The sequence below is a fragment of the Aethalodelphis obliquidens genome, unplaced genomic scaffold (assembly GCF_003676395.1).
Source record: "Aethalodelphis obliquidens isolate GAN/ISIS:26980383/991018 unplaced genomic scaffold, ASM367639v1 scaffold4, whole genome shotgun sequence".
Taxonomy (NCBI): domain Eukaryota; kingdom Metazoa; phylum Chordata; class Mammalia; order Artiodactyla; family Delphinidae; genus Aethalodelphis; species Aethalodelphis obliquidens.
In genome coordinates, this window is record NW_020837948.1 from 47,906,834 (window position 1) to 47,916,472 (window position 9,639).

Consider the following 9,639-nt stretch of genomic DNA (forward strand, 5'->3'; position numbering starts at 1 on the left):
CCTGCGCGTCCAGAGCCTCTGCTCCGCAACGGGAGAGGCCACAACAGTGAGAGGCCCGCATACCGCAAAAAAAAAAAAACAAAACAAAACAAAACATATATGCTCCCAACATAGGAGCACTTCAATACATAAGGCAACTGCTAACAGCTATGAAAGAGGAAATTGACAGTAACACAATAATAGTGGGGGACTTTAACACCTCACTTACACCAATGGACAGATCATCCAAAATGAAAATAAATAAGGAAACACAAGCTTTAAATGACACAGTAGACCAGATACATTTAATTGATATTTATAGGACATTCCTGTCAAAAACAGCAGATTATACTTTCTTCTCAAGTTCACACGGAACATTCTCCAGGATAGATCACACCTTGGGTCACAAATCAAGCCTTAGTAAATTTAAGAAAATTGAAATCATATCAAGCATCTCTTCTGACCACAACACTATGAGATTAGAAATCAATTACAGGGAAAAAAACATAAAAAACACAAACACATGGAGGATAAACAATACGTTACTAAATAACCAAGAGATCACTGAAGAAATCAAAGAGGAAATCAAAATTACCTAGAGACAAATGACAATGAAAACACGACGATCCAAAACCTATGGGATGCAGCAAAACCAGTTCTAAGAGGGAAGTTTATAGCTATACAAGCCTACCTCAAGAAATAAGAAAAATCTCAAATAAACAATCTAACCTTAAACCTGAAGGAACTGGAGAAAGAAGAAAAAACAAAACCCAAAGTTAGCAGAAGGAAAGAAATCATAAAGATCAGAGCAGAAATAAATGAAATAGAAACAAAGAAAACAATAGCAAAGATCAATAAAACTAAAAGCTGGTCCTTTGAGAAGATAAACAAAATGCATAAACCATTAGCCAAACTCATCAAGAAAAAGAGGGAGAGGGCTCTAATCAATAAAAGTAGAAATGAAAAAGGAGAAGTTACAGCAGACACCGCAGAAATACAAAGCATCCTAAGAGACTACCACAAGCAACTGTATGCCAATAAAATGGACAACCGGGAAGAAATGGACAAATTCTTAGAAAGGTATAAACTTCTAAGACTGAACCAGGAAGAAATAGGAAATATGAACAGACAAATCAGAAGTAATGAAATTGAAACTGTGATTAAAAATCTTCCAACAAACAAAAGTCCAGGACCAGATGGCTTCACAGGTGAATTCTATCAAACATTTAGAGAAGAGCTAACACCCATCCTTCTCAAACTCTTCCAAAATATAGCAGAGGGAGGAACACTCCCAAACTCATTCTACGAGGTCACCATCACCCTGATACCAAAACCAGACAAAGATACTACAAAAAAACAAAATTACAGACCAGTATCACTGATGAATATAGATGCAAAAATCCTCAACAAAATACTAGCAAACAGAATCCAACAACATATAAAAAGGATCATACACCATGATCAAGTGGGATTTATCCCAGGGATGCAAGCCTTCTTCAATATATGCAAATCAATCAGTGTGATACACCATATTAACAAATTGAAGAATAAAAGTCATATGATCGTCTCAATAGATGCAGAAATAGCTTTTGACAAAATTCAACACCAATTTATGAGAAAAACTTTCCAGAAAGTGGGCATAGAGGGAACCTACCTCAACATGATAAAGGCCATATATGACAAACCCACAGCAAACATCATTCTCAATGGTGAAAAACTGAAAGCATTTCCTCTAAGATCAGGAACAAGATAGGGATGTCCACTTTCACCACTATTTTCAACATAGTTTTGGAAGTCCTGGCCATGGCAATCAGAGAAGAAAAAGAAATAAAAGGAATACAAATTGGAAAAGAAGAAGTAAAACTGTCACTGTTTGCAGGTGACATGATACTATACATACAGAATCCTAAAGATGCCAACAGAAAACTACTATAGCTAATCAATGAATTTGGTGAGGTTGCAGGATACAAAATTAATGCACAGAAATGTCTTGCATTCCTATACACTAATGATGAAAAATCTGAAAGAGAAATTAAGGAAACACTCACATTTACCATTGCAACAAAAAAGAATAAAATACCTAGGAGTAAACCTACATAGGGAGACAGAAGACCTGTATGCAGAAAACTATAAGACAGTGATGAAAGAAATTAAAGATGATACAAACAGATCTCAGATATATCATGTTCTTGGATTGGAAGAATCAACATTGTGAAAATGACTGTCCTACCCAAAGCAATCTACAGATTCAACACAATCCCTATCAAATTACCAATGGCATATTTTACAGAACTAAAACAAAAAAAATCTTAAAATTTGTATGGAGACACAAAAGACCCCAAATAGCCAAAGCGGTCTTGAGGGGAAAAAACAGAGCTGGAGGAATCAGACTCCCTGACTTCAGACTATACTACAAAGCTACAGTAATCAAGATAATATGGTACTGGCACAAAAACAGAAACTTAGATCAATGGAAGAACGTAGAAAGCCCAGAGATAACCCATGCACCTATGGTCAACTAATCTATGACAGAGGAGGCAAGGATATACAATGGAGAAAAGACAGTCTCTTCAGTAAGTGGTGCTGGGAAAACTGGACAGCTACATGTAAAAGAATAAAAGTAGACCTCTCCCAAACACCATACAGAAAAATAAACTCAAAATGGATCAGAGACCTAAATGTAAGACTGGACACTATAAAACTCTTAGAGGAAAATATAGGAAGAACACTATTTGACATAAATCATAGCAAGATCTTTTTTTACCCACCTCCTAGAGTAATGGACATAAAAACAAAAATAAACAAATGGGGCCTACTGAAACTTAAAAGCTTTTGCACAGCAAAGGAAACTACAAACAAGATGAAAAGACAACCCTCAGAATGGGAGAAAATATTTGCAAATGAATCAATGGATAAATGATTAAACTCCAAGATACTATTGAGCTCATGCAGCTCAATAGTAAAAAACAAACAACCCAATCCAAAAATGGGCAGAAGACCTAAATAGACATTTCTCCAAAGAAGACATACAGATGGCCAAGAAGCACATGAAAAGCTGCTCAACATCACTAATTATTAGAGAAATGCAAATCAAAACTACAATGAGGTATCACCTCACACCAGTTAGAAGGGGCATCATCAGAAAATCTACAAACAACAAATGCTGGAGAGGGTGTGGAGAAAAGGGAACCCTCTTGCACTGTTTGTGGGAATGTAAACTGACACAGCCACTATGGAGAACTGTATAGAGGTTTCCTAAGAAACTAAAAAAAGAATTACCATATGACCCAGCAATCCCACTACTGGGCATATACCCAGAGAAAACCATAATTCAAAAAGACACATGCACCCCAATGTTCATTGCAGCACTGTCTACAATAGCCAGGTCATGGAAACAACCTAAATGCCCATCGACAGACAAATGGATAAAGAAGATGTGGTACATATATACAGTGGAATATTACTCAGCCATAAAAAGGAATGAAATTGGGTCATTTGTAGAGACGTGGATGAATCTAGAGACTGTCATACAGAGTGAAGTAAGTCAGAAAGAGAAAAACGAGTATCGTATATTAACGCATATATGTGGAACCTAGAAACATGGTACAGATGAACTGGTTTGCGAGGCAGAAATTGAGACACAGATGCAGAGAACAAACGTATCGACACAAGGTGGGGCAGGCAGTGCGGGGTGGTGGTGGTGGTGGGATGAATTGGGAGTTTGGGATTGACATGTATACACTAACATGTATAAAATGGATAACTAATATGAATCTGCTGTATAAAAAAATAATAAAGGTTATGGGGATGAAAGATGAAGGTAGTCAAAAGGTACAAAATTCCAGACAACTAAGTGCTTGGGATGATAAATATACATTTATCAACATGATAAATATAATGAACACTGCTGTATGTTACATATGAAAGTTGTTGAGAGTAAATCCTGAGAGTTCATATCACACACACAAAATTTTTTTCTGTTTCTTTAATTTTGTATCTACATGATATGATGGATGTTCACTACCTTATTGTGATAATCATTTCATGATGTATGTAAGTCAAATCATATGCTGTACGCCTTAAACTTTTACAGTGCTTGTGTCAATTATCCCTGAACAAAACTGGAAGAAAAAAAAAAAGTAATGGGGATGGAGGCGGGGGTTAGGTAGGAATTGGCCATGAATTGATATTGTTGAAATACATTTCTCTCTATTCTTTATGTTTGAACTTTTCCATAAATAAAATAGAGTAGAGAGAAACACTTGCTGCTTTTTAGTTGGAAAGAAATGGAGATAAGTAAGGCACCATATTCTAAGTCCACAGTCTGCTTTCCACTGTAGAAATAGCACAAAAAGTAAACTTATGCTCAATAGGCTGAACAAGGGAAGGTCACTCAGGCAGACTGAAAATGCAGCATCCAGCTTGCTCACTTTAAGAAGAAGAAATCATGTATGAGCCTTAATGTCAGGACATCAGCAACAACTTTATTCTGTAGATGGTTAATTCAGCTACAATTTCTTCTACATTTCCCCAGATATGGTCAGTGCTTATTTTCATAGACTAAGATTTGTTAAAGGCTTAAAAAAAATAGCTATACCAGGAACACCAGGTTTTCATATTTGTCTTCCTAAATGAACTATGACACTCAGCAATTTTACTCTTATGCCTGTGGAAATCATATTCTGCCATCTCTCAAATGCCCATTTTTATTTCCCTTTACATGAAACTAAAGGAGTTGTCAAATGACTTTCAGAAAAACAAAATAAAAAGAATTGACAGGGTATACGTAACTGTCATGGTTCTAAGATTTTATACATACATTTATTTATCTAAATCACTTCTGTTCCTGTCTTTCTGTTTTTCCTTTTAAATTATTCTTTCCAGTTATACAATCTTAGGGTTCTCACAATCCACTGGACTCATAACTTGCCATGTCCTTCCTTAACATAATCACATTTTCTCCTTCTTTCTCTTTTTCTCAGCCAATTTACTAGACTAAATCACTGACATATGTTTAAGGAGTGTCTGGATCTCCAAAGTTATTAACTACAAATGGTATAAGTTTGAGAAGGAATTCAAATAACTCTGGCAAAGTCTACCCTCAACTGCACCCACCCAAATTAAACAAAAAAGAAGAATAAGCGCTCTCTTTCTTAAGCCTTTAAAAATATTTTCATTGAAAGCAAAGTTGGAAATATTCTGCCCCCTTTGTCCTGTGTGACCTTTTCAACTCTCTGTATCATCATCTTTATCTCCTTTTTTGTTTGTTTTTAGAAAAACAATTTGATGTGGGTAAATCCACCTTTCTAACCCCACGTATGATGCACAGGTATGGCTAAATGAGACAAATTTCAAAACTAGTAAAGGCTTTTGTAATCAATGTAAACTTTGTATCTCAAATGCAATTTTGAAAGCACTAATAGTTTTAAAAAAATCTCTGAAGTGTTAATAATAGCTTATTGCAAGGTGTAAGGCTCCCTTGGGGGTCAATAATAAAGATGGGAATCTCAAGAAAACCCTAAAACTACTATATATAGTGGCTTCAGAGATGGAAATAGGGGGAGAAGGATTGGCTAGTTATCAACAGAAGCAGAAGGAAAAAGGCACAGAAAAAGGATAGACAGGGACACAGTGTCAGAACGATAAAGAACGATACACATGCACTGTTTCTAGTTTTCCTACCATGTTTCAGTCTCTCTCAGGTCAAGAATTTAGGTAGCGCTCCAGACACACTCTTCCTTAAAAGAGCCAGGAATGCTTCTGCCTTAGGATCTTGGCTGTTTCATCTGCCCCAAGATCATCCCCACATGATTACGTAGGCCTACTCCCTCAACTGTTTCAAGTCTTTGCTCAAATGTCACCTTCTCGCTGGGGCCTCCTCTGAACATCCTATTTAAAAGTTGACCTCCTCCAGAGTGCTTTCCTAACTTCTGATTATCTCTTGTGGATTGTTTAGGTTAGCCTCCACATGCCCTCAATGTACTTCCCTTTTGGATAGCCCTGTCTGTCGTGTCTCCTTTAAATCTTGTCGGAAAGGGGCGGAGCTAGGGCCGAGGCTCACAAAAAAGGAGGAGCGTGTCGGTTGGCTACGCCCATTTGATTCGCGGGCCGTGGTCAGAGACCCCGCGAGACTTTCTCCTAATCCGCTCCGGAAACGCGATTGCGGACGGAATTACCACGTGACCTTGACGTCGCGCCCGCGCCGACCGGCCTGAATCGTTGGGCTTCCGCGGGATCCTGGTGGTGGTTTAGCCGCTTTACGTTCCGGTTTTGTGCCGTTGGCGGTCTTCTCTGCAGACTCCCTGGGCCTTGCCTCCGACTTCACCATGTACCACAACAGTAGCCAGAAGCGGCACTGGACTTTTGCTAGTGAGGAGCAGCTGGCGCGATTGCGGGCCGACGCCAACCGCAAATTCAAATGCAAAGCTGTGGCGAACGGGAAGGTGAGGGCTCCGGCTGCCGCCCTTCTCCCTCGAGCTCTATAAACTCTTGCCCGTCCCTCTCCCCCGGGACTTCCCGCGCACCTCCCTCCCACCTCCTGTGCGCGGCGTGCGTTTATCTGTTTAATAAACAGTGAGCACCTTGCTAGGTGCAGTGGGTACGGAGACGGACAAGGCCATCCATCCCCGTAATCGAGTGGCAGACAAATAACCAGTAACATGGCGAAGAAGACTTTGTAGCATGCTAATGTAGTGGGGGGAGGCTTTTCTTAGTGCCTGTTGTGGAGATGATGGGGAGAGGACTTTCCCGGTGGACAGAGCCACAGGTGCAAAGTAGGAGGCCAGAAGTTTCAGGGTTGGTCCCCGGAATGCTCATGATTGTGTGTGGCGGAAGCTGAGTATTTGTGTATGAAAGGTTGGAGAAGGTAAGCAGGGAACTTGTAAGCGGAGGTAAATAGTTTGAACTTTGTGATGGAGGAATAGGGAAACCTTTGAAAAATTTTAGATGGGAAATAAACCTTATCAGAGTCTGTCCTAGAAAGAGCTTTATGGGAAGGAATGGATCGACTGGATGGGGGCAGGGTGGAGGCAGGGGCATGAGAGACGGTTAGCACAAACCAATTGACCACAGATGGTTTGCACTATGTGGTCTGTCAACCACGTCCTTCCTGTTTTACTTTTACCTGGAAGTCTCGTCTGTTTCATATCACTTTATTTTTGTGCTGCACAAAGTAGTGCATATTGTGCTAAATTCTAAGTATTTAGCAAGTGTTAGCTCATATAATCCTCATAACTACCCCGTGAGGTAGATACTATTATTATCCTTGCATTACATCTTAGGAAACTACAGAGGGGTTGAATAACTTTCAGGCTATATTGCTGGTAAGTGGCAGAGCCAAGATTTGAAACCATGGAATCTAGTTTCAGCATTCCTTCTGTAAACCACAGTGCCATGCTGTCTCAAAATTAGCACCTGTGTTAATTTCCTAGGAAACTAGGAAAAATAACTCCATAAAAAAATTACCACAAACTGGGTGGCTTAAAACAACAGAAATTTATTGTTTCACAGTTCTGGAGGCTAGAAGTCTGAGATCAAGGTGTTGGCCGAGTGGTGCTCTGTGCAGCTTCTTTTCCTCTTCCAGCTTCTGGTAACTCCAGGTGTTCCTTTGCTTGTGGCAACTAACTCCGGTCTCTAGCTCCATCTTTACATAGTGTTCTCCCTGTGTTTCTGTCTCTTCACATGTTCTTCTTATAAAGCTACCAGTCATATTGGATTAGGAGCCCATTCTACTTCAGTAGGACCTCATCTTAACTAATTACATCTGCAGAGACCTTATTTCCTCCTATTCTGAGTACTGGGGGTTAGGACTCAACATACCTTTTTTGGTAGTCCGTAATTAAACCAATAACAGCACCAAATAGATATTTGTTGTAAAATTGTAGTATTTATCAACCGTGTAGTGTATTCTGTAGAGATTTTATAAAGATGGAGAAGAGTTAATGTGTTAAGGGTCAAAATTATCCTTGAGGCACTTGTTGATTTTTACCTCAACCTGTGTGACTTAATAACTGACTGAGAAAGGGATATTGTCCAACCATTGACAATGTGTATCTTCTTTTTGATTTATAAATAGTGACATCAAATCTGTGAACGTATGCACACACTCCTCATGATTGCTTATACATTAGTGAAGCAAATATTCAGCCGACATTCCGAGAAATTATGCAATTACAGTATAGTTTTAGTTTATTAAATGTTTTCTTAAAAGCTATTTTGTGTAATATTAGCAATTCTATAAAGAGAAAATGAGGTGTGGTATATTTCCCTTTGGTTGGAGATATAAACTTAATCTAGAAAGAGAAAAAAATATTAAGATTATCTAATTAAATTTTTGTTGTAACTTCTGACCCAAAGGTTCTTCCAAATGACCCAGTCTTTCTTGAGCCTCCTGAAGAAATGACGCTGTGCAAGTATTATGAGAAAAGATTATTGGAATTCTGTTCGGTGTTTAAGCCAGCAATGCCAAGGTCTGTTGTGGTAAGTTATAGTGATGAAGTATAATGTCCTTTAGCTAACTTACGAAATCTGTCTTCTTATAAATATTTAAATCAATTTTCTATCCACTTAAAAATGCACCTGAGTTATATATTTATATAAATATATAATTTATGTATTTAAGTTTTGTCACATATTTTTCAATAAAGGCATTAAATTATGAATTCCTATGTTGTATCTTACACAGTGTTTCAAGAATCATTCCATATCTAAAGAATTTTGAGGTCGGCTAGATAGGTCATGACATACTCATTTTATATAGAAAGAAAAAATCAAATTACTTTCCCTCTAGGTTCTCATGTGGTTGTTTCAGATGTGTGGTTCTGAGGACCCTATTTCTGTGTGTGTGTGTGTGTGTGTGTGTGTGTGTGTGTGTGTACTGTGGTGCGGTAATGGTGAGGAGAAACAGGTAGTTAGAACTTTTTGGCTATATGGATTTGTGTATGCTGTCCCTGTAATTGTTCCTATTGTGTGTGTTTTGTTGTTTTAATTGCAGTATATTTGATTTGCAGTGTTGTATTAGTTTCAGGTGTACAGCAAAGTGATTTAGTCACACATATACATATATCCTTTTTAACATTCTTTTCCCATATAGGTTGTTACAGAGTACTGAGTAGAGTTCCCTGTGTTATACAGTAGGTCCTTGTTGATTATTTTATATATAGTAGCATGTATATGTTAATCCTAACCTCTTAATTTATCCCTCACCCCCCACCTTTCCCCTTAGGTAACCATAAGTTTGTTTTCTAAGTCTGTAAGTCTATTTCTGTTTTGTAAATAAGTTCATTTGCATCATTTTTTTAGATTCCACATATAAGTGATATCATATGATATTTGTCTTTCTCTGACCTACTTCACTTAGTACGATAATCTCTAAGTCCATCCATGTTGCTGCAAATGGCATTATTTTGTTCTTTTTTGTGGCTGAGTAGAATTCCATGGTATATATGTACCACATCTTTATCCATTCATCTTTCAGTGGACATTTAGGTTGTTTCCATGTCTTGGCTATTGTGAATAGTGCTGCTGTGAACATAGGGGTGCATGTATCTTTTTGAATTATAGTTTTGTCCAGGTGTATACCCAGGAGTGGGATTGCTGGATCATATGGTAGCTCCATTTTTAGTTAGTTTTTTTTTTTTTTTTTAAAGAGGAGAGTCTTAT

At 38.1% G+C, this 9,639-nt stretch overlaps 1 protein-coding gene across 3 annotated transcripts in view; it reads left to right on the plus strand.

Moving 5' to 3' along the window:
- The first annotated feature begins 6,174 nt into the window (after nucleotides 1-6,174).
- CCNH (cyclin H) overlaps nucleotides 6,175-9,639 on the plus strand; it is a 26,106-nt gene continuing 22,641 nt past the window's right edge. For 2 of the 3 annotated variants that reach the window (XR_003431620.1, XR_003431619.1), the window contains exons 1-2: nucleotides 6,175-6,422; nucleotides 8,335-8,457. Coding sequence is in view for 1 of the 3 variants with exons in the window: in XM_027100683.1 (XP_026956484.1) it covers nucleotides 6,306-6,422; nucleotides 8,335-8,457 (240 nt within the window). In the remaining 2 variants the exon portion in view is untranslated. The remainder of the gene's footprint in view (nucleotides 6,423-8,334; nucleotides 8,458-9,639) is intronic. The other variant, XM_027100683.1, reaches the window with a different exon arrangement.